General features: G+C 42.4%; 1 protein-coding gene across 2 annotated transcripts in view; it reads left to right on the top strand.

The window, feature by feature from the left end:
* The window catches only part of EBF2 (EBF transcription factor 2), a 191,464-nt gene extending 180,813 nt beyond the window's left edge, over positions 1 to 10,651 (top strand). For both annotated transcript variants that reach the window (XM_047717385.1, XM_047717386.1), the window contains exons 15-16: positions 2,358 to 2,525; positions 7,699 to 10,651. In XM_047717385.1, coding sequence (XP_047573341.1) covers positions 2,358 to 2,525; positions 7,699 to 7,730 — 200 coding nt within the window. In that variant the 3' untranslated portion in view covers positions 7,731 to 10,651. The remainder of the gene's footprint in view (positions 1 to 2,357; positions 2,526 to 7,698) is intronic.
* The last annotated feature ends 3,382 nt before the right edge of the window (positions 10,652 to 14,033 follow it).

Raw genomic sequence — 14,033 nt, 5'->3', positions numbered from 1 at the left:
AACAAACTGAGGGTTTTGGAGGGGAGAGGGTGGGGGGTTGGTGAGCCTGGTGGTGGGTATTAAGGAGGGCATGTATTGCATGGAGCACTGGGTGTGGTGCATAAACAATGAATCTTGGAACACTAAAAAAAAAATAATAAAAAATAAAATAAATGAATAAAATCCTAAAAAAATACACCCCCTTTTTTTTTCTTTAAAGATTTTATTTATTTATTTGATAGAGATTATAAGTAGTCAGAGAGGCAGGCAGAGAGAGAGGAGGAAGCAGGCTCCCTGCTGACCAGAGAGCCCGATGTGGGGCTCGATCCCAGGACCCTGAGACCATGACCTGAGCCGAAGGCAGAGGCTTTAACCCACTGAGCCACCCAGGTGCCCCAATACACCTCTTTTTTAAATGGGCATTTTATAGCTCTGTGCTTATTCAACCCTGTAACAGTTGTCTTATGTCACTTGGTAAAGTTTGAGGTGACTCTTCCACTGAGGCAGCCACATTTGACCTAATGGAACTACTTTAGGTTGAGGACTGTTATTTAGAAAAGAAATATTTGTAAAAGTGAGTCCTGCGCTGAATATAAACAGAATCAGGTGTGTATATGTAGGCTTAATTCACCTTATAAAAATCCTCCTCTGTAATAGTGTAGGGGGGAAGGTGGTGTTATTGCAGACACAGAAACCAAGGCGCCATCTTGATGCCTTCATGGTTCATAGCATGGTAGCAGAGATTGGACTGCAGTCAGAATCAGGGCCTCCTGAGTCTCAGCTTTTCTTTGGCCTCTAATTCTGTGCCTTACACAAAGAGGAAAGGTCCCTGACCCCATTTCATTGACGCTGAAGCCAATGTGAAAAGAGGAGATTTTGCTTGAGAGTGTGACTATAATCCATTCTCAATGTTTAACCCTGTATCCTATTCTATAATAGTGAATTAGCCCAATTTTTTCTTCTTTTTCATCTTCAAGTATTATGTGAGATTCTTCCAAGACTTTATCCTCCTTTCCAATTCTTTTGATTCATGTTACTTGAGGAAAGAAAGAGATGTGCTCGGATGCTTCCTTCTGCAAGCTCTTTAAATCAGGACTATGTAAGGATGAGCAGTTTTTAGATAAAGCTCTTTTTTTGAAGTCTTTGGTTTGTCTATATAAGACATCATATTGGAAGTATGCTGTATGATTGCTTTATATATGCAATTCTGTGACCTAGCACAAAATATATCTTTATAGTGAGAGGGGAGAAATGGGGACCGAATCTTACACAGGTCATCAGAACAGCTGACCTTCAATTCACCTTGTACTTGGCCTTTGAACCATAGGTCACTCTCATGTCCTCACTTTTAAAATTTACTTTGTGGAGTAGCTGGGTCACTGGAGATATGAACCAGAAGTTTCCATTCCTGGCTTTGACCATTAGGTTCCAGTAATTCTTGTACCAACTCATGTGACAGCTCAGAACTCTGGAGATTGTGCTAAAATAAGTCCCTGGAACTTGACCTTATTCCACAAGATGCTGTATCTGACAATTCTACCCTTGTGAACTCTAGTTTACCCCTTACTTGAGCTAGCTGAACATAGAAGATAAAATTATCTTCTTGTATGATGTAACTTGGTAGAGTATCTGACATTAAGAGGTAGGGCATTTCATTGTAGAAATCGCCTTTATTTTTCTTGGAAATTACAACACGTAGCTTTTGGCTTCCTTTAAGTAATTTTATTGTTAATATTGGTGCTTTTTCTGCGCATTACATCAGAGGGGTCTGACTTGCAGCTTCATTTCCCAGGAGCTCTGAAAGTAGAGAGAGAGGGAGGTAATCTAGATGTTAATAAATGTTTACATTTAATGAGGCAGTGGCCCATAGAGATGGCACTCTCAGAGATGTTAACCCCATAGATCAAACCTCTGGAGCCCTGAGAATTGCCAGGGAAGCACAGAGCTCCCAGACAGGACTTCTTTTAGGGTGAAAAAAGCTTCCATTCTTTAGTAGATTTGATGATTTTTCAGATGTTGATCTCCATGTTCTCCTGTCCAGCTTCTACTCATGAACAAAGACCTATCAGAGTATTACCTCCTGCTGCTGCCTTCCTGATTCCCTGGCAGAAGAACAGTCTGCCTGCTGAGTCTCCCCAGCATTGTGTACATTCCTCCAGTAGGGTTGTACCCTAGTCATTGTTTTGTTTGTATGTTCCCCCCACAGGGCAGGGCAGGGATGCTGTCACATTCAACTTGTTATAATCCCTAGGATCTGGGATACTGCCTGGAGTGAATGAGTAATTTCTCAATGAATGTATACAGGTTATGGGTCCTGAAGACAGAATTTAACTCCTAGGTTTGTCCTTTCCTAAGAGGATTGTGCCTTTGCTTTCCAGTCATGTCATCAAGTCCCACTGTTGGATCTTCTAGCACGTCCTCCATCCTCCCATTTTCCTCTTCAGTTTTTCCTGCTGTCAAACAGAAGAGTGCCTTTGCCCCTGTCATCAGGCCACAAGGCTCCCCTTCACCTGCCTGCTCCAGTGGAAATGGAAATGGATTCAGAGGTAAGCAAAGATATCACTTTGGTACCACCATAATAAATGGGCCACAGGACCAACAAAGTAAGAGCAGACAGCACAGCATCAGTCCCTATCTCTAGCCATTTACCTACAAAGAGATGCTTTGGTGTTTCCATCATGGGACACAGAAGGCTTATACAACTGAGCCACTATACCACCCGCGAACAAGAAGGGGGAAAACTGAGAAGTCAGACGGCTCTTCAAGGTCACAGAATTAAGTATGATAGAGCCATATATATCTTCCATGACTGTCTGGAATTCCCAGACCTTTGCTTTCCATAGGCCCATGTCACAATTTCCTAGAGGGTGCCTGGTCACATCAGATCACAGCAGACCACATGGTGACTGCTACTTACCTAATAGGCTTTCCCATCTGCAGTGCATACCTATTCCCATGGTACACATGGACAGGAGCAACCAGCACATTGTGAGAATTCTGGTTCCATGCCAGTCAGATTGATAGCAGGTGTCAGATCGGGGTGGAGCAGGAAAGAAAGAAAAAAAAAAGACATACACTGTCTAAGAACAAAAATTAATATCGCCCATCAAACCAATTTTTGAGCAATGTCTGAAAATATACTATGACGTAACATAACAGAAGTGTGATGAATACATGAGAATCTAATCATCTCACTGTGAATGGGAGGCAGCTGAAGACGAAAGAGCAAATTGGAACCTGTTGAAGACTATGGATCCTGACGACCCACATTATTTTTAGGCTCTTCTTCATGTCTTGACCTGAAAACATTCATGACAAGCAAGTGTTGGATAAAACCAAGCAGGGCAGAAGTTGGTTAACCCCTTGCCACTCAAAGCCTCTGAGGACAGCAGAGCCTTGCTTGAGCTGTGTGATCCCTGGGACGGCATCTGTCTAGTAGCTTTACGATTGTGCATGGATTCCTGATCCTCTGGGTCACATGTGAGGGTTCATCCACCAGTTGTGGCTGAGCAGAGCTCTGGGAGGTATGGTAGATTCCTGTCTCATTCTACCATAAAAGACAGGGGTGTCTCCACAAAATCAAGTGACTTGACACAGAAACTATGAAATAGGAACTGATACCCAGCACTCAGAAGAGTCCCTGAAAAGTCTCTTACTTCCATCTAGACAAAGCAGCTGGGTAACATGCCACCCAGTGTGTGAGCAGCCAGAAGCATCTGTCTGTGTGAGAGGGAAAAATAGGTATATATATATTTCATTTTCATCTAGATGTCGGATCCCTAGGGAAACAGGTTCAGCCTGTAACTGTGTTGCCCACCTGCCCTGTCTCTCGTCAAGGGCCAGTGGTTTCCATCTCACCCTTCAGGGGTGAACTTTTCTATGAATGCTCGGAACTTTTTCTATGAATGGCTTCATCTCCAGACTGATAACTGTTTGCAATTGTTAAGTTTTTGCTTTATTTTTCCCTTCTGCATGCCTACTTCAGTGACAATATCTCCTCTTTCTAAGTTCTGTGGTTTTAGTCCATTCCTTAACCAAGTGGGGGCCCCACAGGTCTCATTGGGGAAATGCAGAGTGGGAGCCTCACGAAAGGCTAAGGGGGAGTGTAGGTATAGGTGGAAGTCAGGAGAGATGCAGCCCTTTCCTTGTTCCAGACAGCCTTGGCCAACATTTTCAACTTCACTTTGAGGAGAAAAAGTATGTCTTTAACATAGGGCACTTACCGCCCCTCCCTTACCTCCTCTCTCACACATTGGGGAAGTTGAGCTGGTTGTCTCAGATCTTCTGGATCTGTACTGTCCAGAGAGACTCACGTATAGGGCTTGCTTGGCTTTGGCCCCCCCAGTAGGCCAGGATCAATTTTTCACTGGCTCCCATGGCCTTGAATCCCTACCCTGCCTGTTGCTGCATGCCCAAGTCTTGCTGTGGTATTACCTGCTCAGGGTTGAGTTGGCTCAAAGAGCTGGAAGTATCTGTGTGGTCATAGTGAGGTTTCTCTGTGGGGGTAGCAGTAGCCGAAATAGCCAAAATAAGGCTCTCTCTAGGGTCCTTAGCCATGTGAGCTCCTGGTCAGCACAGGTCAGAATAGTTAAACCGAGGAAGTGGCTGAGCCACCCGTTCTTTGTCTGTGGGAGTGACAATGTCATCAGTTACATGTAGGCTCTGGGATCTAGTCTCATTTCTATAGAACACTGAGAAGTCCCAAGCCTTTTTTTTTTTTTTTTAAGATTTTATTTATTTATTTGTCAGAGAGAGAGGGAGAGAGAGCAAGCACAGGCAGACAGAATGGCAGGCAGAGGCAGAGGGAGAAGCAGGCTCCCTGATGAGCAAGGAGCCCAATGCGGGACTCGATCCCAGGACGCTGGGATCATGACCTGAGCCAAAGGCAGCTGCTTAACCAACCGAGCTACCCAGGCGTCCCAGTCCCAAGCCTTTTTAATTTATTTTTTATTTTTTAATTTTTAAGAGATTTTATTTACTTATTTGACATACAGAGATCACAAGTAGGTAGAGAGGCAGGCAGAGAGAGAGAAAGAGGAGGAAGCAGTCTCCCTGTGGAGCAGAGAGCCCAATGCGTGGCTCGATCCCAGGACCCTGAGATCATGACCTGAGCTGAAGGGAGAGAGGCTTAACCCACTGAGCCACCCATGTGCCCCCACAAGCCTATTTTAGATCCTACAATTCCCTTTCAATTTCTCTGGTGATCTGAGCCTTAAGAAGAAGAAGGAAGACTGGGTAAGGAGGGTGAGGAGGAAGGGGAGAACAGCATACAGACTCCCATGTTTCCTCATTTTGCTTCAGGTGGCTAGAAGTTCCAGGTCCGATGCTACAGAGTGTCCCATGGATGCATAGAGGGAGAAAATGAGTTGACATCAAATGCTCTAGCCATGGTCACTGAGTGAAGGAATCTTGGGATTCTAGGGGTGATAAACACAAAGCTTCACCTTTTTAGAGACAGACAGTAGGAGAGTCAAAGTGTGTTCTGAGGTGCTTGAGTGATCACAGGATGATGGAGAGGTTCTGCTCTCGACTTGTAAGGTGAGATGGTCTCAGTCATCCGCAGAGGCCACATACAACCAGCCGTCTCTGAGACTGGCTGGTTTTCAGCAAGACCCTGGACCAAGCGCTATACATGAATTATCTTGCTCAAGCCTCACATGTGACCGGAAGGGGAAGGTCATACCATCCTCGTCATCTTTAGTGAAGTAGTTTTCCCAAGGCCAACAGTAAAATGACTTCAGACATTTCGACTCCAGGGCCTGTGCTATGACAGCCCACTGTCTCACCATGGACAAGAATAGTGCAGTTCCTCTCCTCACCCTTCACCCATACCTGCTTTCCACCTGGACCAAAGCGGGATTATTGTCTTCTCAAGAAATGCCAAAGGCAGAAAGAAATTGGACAAAGTGTAGGTTCGCATACTCCCTACCCCCCACCGCCGTACACAAGCTTACTTTTTTTCCAATTAACTTCTGCTTTCTGTCTGTTGGCTATGGTTTCTACAAGCAGAAAGTCAGGGTCACCACATAACAGAGACGGCACTGGATCTTCTTCTTTGAGCATTCTGCCCTTTTAATGAGCTCCTTCGGTAACTCTCTGAGGACCCAGAAAAAAGAAGTGGCTGATGAGTTTTAAGTGTAATAGACAAGTTCAAGTTGAAAGCGTGAGCCAGAATCCTACTGCCAGAGAGCTTACGTGCAGTGTTCACTGTCCCACCTTCTACCTCATTTATCAGGCATTTGCAGTGATGAGTATAAATTGTTAAGATAATATTATGCACTATGTGCCTGATTCATTTTCCAGCTCCCTCTAGGAAAAGGAAAAAAAAAAAAAAAAACCCCTCCTACACTCTGGGATAATTACCAGGGTTGCTATGTCTCCAAATCATCAGGGAGTGTCCAAAATTGAACTGCCTTTATTGAAAAGTTACATCGATTCAATATATAGTAATACAGGCAAAAATAATTAAGGCTTTGCTAGCCGTGTAAGACCTTAATCCAGATCTCACAAACATTCAATAAAGGCTGTATGGGCAGGGAAATAGACAGCTGACAGCTTTGCCTGAGAAGACTAGCTGGCATGGAGAGAAGGGGAGGAGGGAGGGGAGAGGGGAGGACATGGGTGGGGAGAGGGGTGGTGTTGGGGGCAAACTGGAAGAATTTTGGCCATTTGCTTATCAGTTTAGTAAGCACCACTCAGCAAAATACTTCTGTGATCAATGATAAGCTCTAGATGAGCCAGAGACAATAAAACTCAAAGGATCAAATACTAGATATGGCTTGAAGTTTTGACACAAGGCAACTACTCTGGTGATTTCCAAGAATGTGAAAATTCTATTGGTTCATCACCTGAAAGGAAAGATCAGAGGGGTGCATTTTGCTGTGTGATTTTTCCCCATTGTGCTGATGCTGCTTTGTTTCCCACATCAAGGGGGAAACCTTGGACCCAGTACCCCGCACAAGTATTATCTGTGTCTTCACTAGCTGGAGGAAACATTGGGCACTACTAGGGGATGGAAGGGGTGAAGAGTGGAGATTGGGTGACTCCCAAATTAGGAACTAAATTAAAGTCTTCTATTCCAGTGGATCAGTATTCATCAGTGAACAAGCATCACATACCAGCAGTAAGCGCTAAAGGCAGATGAGCTTGGGGGTTGGGGGGGGAAGCTCACCACATTTCAGCCAGAGTTGATAGAAACGTAGGATCATAGAAAGCCCTGTTTGTTATAAATGTTATAAATGCTATATATGATGTTATAAATGATGCCTGGAAAGTTACTCAATAGGCTTGGCACCAGGAGTTTTCTAGATAGTTCTAGAATATGTAATCTAGATATAATCTAGAAACTATGATAGTCTAATGATGAAAAATAAATATGTTGCAAATACATTGAAACATAGTTTTTTGTATGCTTGTGTCTATCATGTCAAGTATACAAACCATTAATATAACACAAGGCAAAACCTAGCTCTTGGCCTCCCCACAAAATTTCAACCAGCCTGTTTATATTGCAGTGACTTGGAAACAATGCTTCTGTGCCGCTGATAGGCTGTGTGTTAGACCAAACCTGGAGAAAATGGGTTTCCACATCAGCGGAGTGCACCATCTCCCTGCATCGTACCAGACTCTATCAGTCCCCACCCCTGCCCCTCTCTCTGGGTTAGAAACCCAAGTGTAAGCATCTCTGAGTCTCATTCCCATCCCTCTCTTTCCTTGCAGCCATGACCGGGCTTGTCGTGCCCCCAATGTAAAGAAGAGGAAGAACTGCTTTCTGATAGCACAAAACTACTTACTCTGATGGACCAATAATGAAGAAAGCACTAGGAGCTCTTCGGGGAGAGTTGTGCCCCAGAATGAACATGACGGACAGATTTGGGTATGCAAGGACCTGCATCTCACCTGGTCTCACGTTTCTCATCTAGCTCTCATGGTGGCTACACAAACTGACCCTCTTGGGGACAAGGACAAAAGATGTCATTGACGTAGTCAGTGCTAAGAGCAGAAATGCAATTCTTTGTTATGAACATTATGAGAACCACCTTCCTATGTTTGTAAAATATTTAAGAAAAAAATTGGCAAACAATTCATGCTTAATATTTTGGATACTATTTGTTTTTCTTTGTAGGAAAAAAAAAGTTGAAAGTTTCTATTTTCTATGAAGCCTTTCAGATACCAATTTAGTTTATGCAGAAAAAAAAAATGAACAAAACAGGGTACCAGCATGGAAGACTTTCTTAAACAAAACCTGAATTGAATGATGAAATGTTGTTGTATGTGTGTTTGCTTATAGTTTAATCTCTTTAAAAAAACAAAAACAAAAAAAAAAAACAAACAAAAAAAGGGAAAAATTTTAAAATGTTTTACAATTATTTAAATAAATAAACGTGTAACTTATTGTAAGTAGAGGTAGAAATTAAGACCTTTTTGGAAGAGAGAGGAATTTCTCTTCCTGTTGTAAAATGAAAATGATGCAAACCAGTAGTAACAAGTTTAAAAGGTGTGTGATTATTACTGCAGTTACTTACTAGACTTTTATCCCCCATCCTGCATCCCCCTCTTTTTCCATCATTTGATTGACCCATGGGCAAGAACATGTACATTATATAGATTCCTACAGAACAGCCTGACGCAGAAACAGTGATTCAGTCCATGTGTGTACACAAATACTCAAACTCATCAGTTCATTCCCAGCTCCATCCACTTTCTAAATAGTCTACATGTCCCTTTTGGTATTCACTCTTTGTGAATTTTTTAAAAATTTATATTAGCTTTCAACCTTCTCCTCTGAGCAGTGCAGAGAATTCCCATGTGGTAGTGCATCCCAGGCTTTGCCTCCTGAACAGAGACACCTGTCTCACCTAAAAGAAGAGCCAAAGCCATGTGACTTTCCCAACCAAGTGGCCCCTTTGGAATTCTCCCTCGACAGAGCCACACATCCCCTTCTCTTTGGTTACCTGGTTGAGCACAGAGGTGTGAGCCCCAGAGAACTTCAGAGACAGGATTTAAGGAAGATGATCCTGTTTCTTGGACTCTTAAGCATGAATCTTAGAATGTCCACATCCTTTCTTCTCTCTGCAGATTTCCCCTCTCATGGCATTCAACTCACTTAAAAAGATATGTATCTTACCTGACACAGTTTCCAGGCAAGAAAGGGATGGTGTGTGGAAGAGAAATGTTAAAAGCCCTAAACCCCTCTCCTAATGTTCAAAAAGATGGAAACCCAGATTCTTAGCAGGATTAGAGATTAGGGGTTTCTGTGTTCCAAGCAGCACAAAGACCCAGGGCTGGAGTGGGCTCTCCATACTTCTGGAACTAGCTCTGAGGCTAAGAAATGTTGCAGGAGCTGCTAACAGTGGCTGAGTTTTGAAAGTCTGTTCGATCCTTAAGATGTATCTGGACTTATTTGGATTTCCAATAAGGATGCCATTTTTTCCTAGTTGGATGTCCAGTAAGGGCTCTCCTTGTTGACTCATTAGTACCATAATACAATCCAAATACAGATTTTGGTTTGGGGTTCTAACAGTGAAAGTTGTGGCAGCTCTCATGGAAGAGCATCTTTAGTGCATCTGAGCCAGTTTTAGAGGACCTCACAAATTCCGCCTCCCTTCTGTTTGTCCCATTGATACCTGTTCACAGCTAGTCAGCCCCCAACAGTCTCATTTGTCTTCAACTACTCTGGAATTACTCAATATGACCCAAATATTATTTCTATGCACATGAGAATCCAAAGTTTTGGAAACCTGGCATGCTTAGAATTACTGCTGATGGTCCTTCGTGGTCAGGGCTTATGGCACCGAGACACAGGGAACACATGAGAGAAAGTTCTCCCATGAGAAATCTGATCAAAGGGGAAGGGTGTGCAGAATACAAACATGACCGTCCCAAAGTGAAGGCGGAACAAAACTAAGCATGTTTCAATCTGGATTCGAGCCAATCCAACATAAGGAAATGTTTTTTTTAAGTAGCATTGCTTTTAGAATCTGTGAATTTTGCTCTTGCATGAAGATGATGCAGTACTGTCTTCAAACTGATTGTAGAATTTGTTGGTAGCTTTACACCGAAAAATGTGTGTAACTAAATACCAGACATCCTTGACCATTCAGCTAGAACCTTGGCAGCAACAGATCTATTTAATTGTACAAATGTGTGTAAGGATTATTTTTAGTGTGCTAATAAATTAAAAACAAAGCTACTCTGTCCTCTTCAGTCTTGCTGTTGAGTCATTCCAGTCCCAGGTTATTTCTGTGCCACTTGGAATACGAGTATTTCTATAGGTAACTACGAATTCTATCCTATCTTTGTAAGAGGAGCTGTGTAAGATTTTCCATTTAAGGGGACAATTTACTTCATTATTTATCTCATTTTTTGTTATAGCATCATATTTTTTCCAGTTTTTCTTTGCACATTTCAATATGCATGGTTTAAAAACCATTATCTTCTCTACCTTTTGTATAGTAAGGTCTCATTTTCAAACTGTATAGTTTCATTTTATCGTTTTGCTTTGTCAGTTATATACAGTATAAAGTTGCTATGCACAGAGCTTTTTGTAAAGACAGCTTTTTTGTTTACTGTTTTTAATGGTCTTACTTATTAAAGAATATCTTGTTTGTAAAATGAATATGTCTACTTCAGTTTTAAACTTTAAATTATCCTAACAAAAAATAAAATTTTTGTACTGTAAAAATGATTGGAACTTTGCCTTTTTTTTTCCTGACGTGAAAAAAATTAGTTTGGGACTTGTTCTTCAGTTTGGGGATTTTCTCGTAACTGCTAGTCCCTGAGCTCTGGTTGAGGAAATCTTACTACAGCTTTTGCTTACATGGAAAGTTTTCTGAGCTGTTCACTTGGAAGAGAGAATATGTATGACTTTAGGTCATTTTTCTCTATGTATTCACCTGTATATCCTACTGGTCGAATTCCTTCATAAATACTCAAAAGGATCCTACTTGCCCAAGTTGGTCTTTGGTTGTATGGAATTCTTGAGGTAGGTAAGTAGGTGGTCTACCTAGGTTTGAAACTGCATGTTGAATAAATGTTAAAACTGATTCGTCAGACAGTGAAGAGCTAAAGGCTGGACACAAGGGCTTGAGGCCAATCTTAGATCTCTTCTTAGAAGAGAGCAAGATGGATACCCCTGGAAGGGAATGATCCATAGGCAATGGTTCATACAGGAAGATAGAAAGGCTGCAGGAGCTCAGAGAAGACAGCAATCACAGAGGGTTGGAATGGTCAGAGAAGGTTCCATGGGGGGAGGTAGGACTGGATGAGCCTTCCAAGAATGGTAGGAATTTTGTTTGCAGAGGTTGGTAGGGAGCACTGCAAATGGGAAGGCCGTCGCAAACCAAGACCTGTAAAGGGAAGTTCACAAAGCACATTTAGGTGAGTGTGATTCTAAATGTTATTTTCTAGCAGACTGTTCACAAGCATACACATAATTGGATTATCTCATTTCTCTCTACAAGGGTAGAGTGTTCTTGAAAACACAAATTATCGTGAAAACATAAATTGTGTCCCTTGCATGAGTGGATGAGATGCTCTTTCTGAGCACGACTCTGAGAAAGCCCCCACTGCAGTTTTGCTTTTCTCTGTGAAGACAAGCCGTCTGCCTGGACAGAGCTCACCCTTGATCTTCTCATGGGGAAGAGCTTGCTCTTTGCAGCCTGGCATCCTCTCATCCTTCGGGCCTGGTTCAAGTATCTTCTACTTATGGAGGTCTTGGCTGACTCTGACCATGCAAGCTTCCCAGTGACTCTCTTTAACTGAGCTCTGCTTGTGTTCTTATCACAATTTGTATTCACTCGTTGTGTACTTTAGACTGAAGGCTCGCAAGTACAAGGGCCTTATAACTCTCAGTACTTCCTGTGGAGCACCAAGTTCAGTGCCGGAGGTGCCTAACAGATATCTGTTAAATTAGTGAATGAGTACATTTGATTCTGAGCCCAAGAGGCAGCTCTGCCTTGTCGTGTGGGAGAGGGCAAATCTGTCACAAATGAGAGGAAATACCATCACTTGGAGAGTCCACTCCTTAGGGAGTATCTTGTCAGTCAACTAATCAAAAAAAGTGATGAAGTGTGTCTATAATGTGAAGTGGCTGGTTGCTTAATAAACATAGAAATCTCAAAACGGGAGGAAGTGAGGAAGCAGAAGCCTCTGGCTGGTAGTCTTTTGGGTCAGTTGCTTTGCCCCTTGGCCCTGGAACTTATCCCATATGGACTTTCATGATGCTCAGATGTAATTCCAGAACCAGAACCAGGGCCTTTTAGGAAAATGTGCATTCCATTCCCGTTCCAGATATGACGCTTGACTTGTTGACGGCACGCTTGAATCGCAAAGAGCTTATAGTGCCTTCACCAAACTGCAAGTTCACAGCGGCTGTAGGACAGTGAATAAGAGAGAATGAATTTGAGACTTTACGGATGAGGTGGGAGCAAGGTCCTAAAGGATCTTTATGCCAGAGAGTTTAGACTGTATCGCCAGGACCATGCAGCAGGTAATCGGAAACGTCCAGGAACTTGTCAAGGAGTGAGATAATACACTGTATGCTGTAGAAAATCCCAGTAGCTATAATATGGATTCTGGATTGAAGTAAGTGGATATCGGAGGCAAGGAGACCAAGCAGATGAGGGACAAAAGACAGCTGATACGCACCAGTGTGCTGTACCAGTGCCTACAACAGACACCTAGTTTGACTGGTCAGTACCTGCACCATGCCAGCCAGTAATGACCCTGCAGTTCATTATAATAATCCCGATAAAAGTGACTCATACCTGATCTGAGGATTGCCAGTAGAGATGTAAAGTAGTGGAAAGATTTGAAAGAAAGCCTTGCAGTTTGACAGGCCTTTACTGACTGATTAGATGTGGGAATGAGGGAGAAGACAGGACTAATATAAGTCCCAGTCTGCTAACTAGACAATTGGATTCTGTGCTAACATTAACTGAAGTAGGGAATAAAGAGAAACGTAGTGTGGGGAATGGAGAGATATAATGATTATAAATTGGGGCATAACTGCTCTGGTTCCTTTTTTTCTTTCTTGGTTAACTAAAGATTGTTTTCCACGGTTTATTTAAGGACTCCGGAGAATTATACTCTTTAGTGGATGGATATACATATACATATATATATATATATATATATATATATATATATATATATGTTTTTTTTTAAATGATGGCTCTATTTCTCTTTGAATGTCTGTTTGGTTGGGTATAAAATTTCTGGGGTTACACTTTCTTTCTCTGAGAATTTCATATGAGAGGTATTTTGTAAAGCAAGCTCCCAAGATTGAATGTTGCTGTGGTGATGTCCTAAGTCATGTCTCTCCTCATTCCTCTCTTTTATTCCCCATATATAAGCAAGAAAATCTGTCATTTGTCATGTAAGTCATGATACTTCTGAGCATGCAAGGGGCCCAGTAAATAATGATGCCTGGAAAACATGGAAACTGAAAGTTGATCACCCTTGATATTTTTATCTGCCTGCCTAAACTACCTTTCTTTGTAGATGAAGTCCAGTGATTTGTCTTAGTGTTGATGTTCTGTGTATTTTTTTTCCCCTTGGGATGCAGCATTCCCTCTCAATGTGTAGCTTCAAGGCTTCTTTCATTTTTGGAAACTTTACTTTAGTTGTAACTTAAAATACATTCTCTGTTCCTTCATTCTGGTCCTTCTTGCTGGAGACTCCAGTTGTTCATATGCTGGATCTCCAGTGTCCATCATTCGTACCTATCATGGTCTCTTTAGCCACCATGGACTCTTCTTTTTTTTTTTTTTTAAAGATTTTATTCATTTATTTGACAGAGAGAGATTACAAGTAGGCAGAGAAGCAGGCAGAGAGGAGGAAGCAGGCTCCCCACTGAGCAGAGAGTCCGATGTGGGGCTCGATCCCAGGACCCTGGGATCATGACCTGAGCCAAAGGCAGAGGCTTTAACCCACTGAGCCACCCAGGTGCCCCACCACCATGGACTCTTAATGCGCCTGTAGATTTCTATTCACATGCTTGTCCTCCTCTGCACTCCCTCAAATGTGGCCTTAATTTTCCAGATGCTTCTATT

Source organism: Lutra lutra, chromosome 2 (genome assembly GCF_902655055.1).
Source record: "Lutra lutra chromosome 2, mLutLut1.2, whole genome shotgun sequence".
NCBI lineage: Eukaryota > Metazoa > Chordata > Mammalia > Carnivora > Mustelidae > Lutra > Lutra lutra.
The sequence above is the reverse complement of the archived record's forward strand: the minus strand, read 5'-3'. Positions and strand labels throughout refer to the sequence as shown.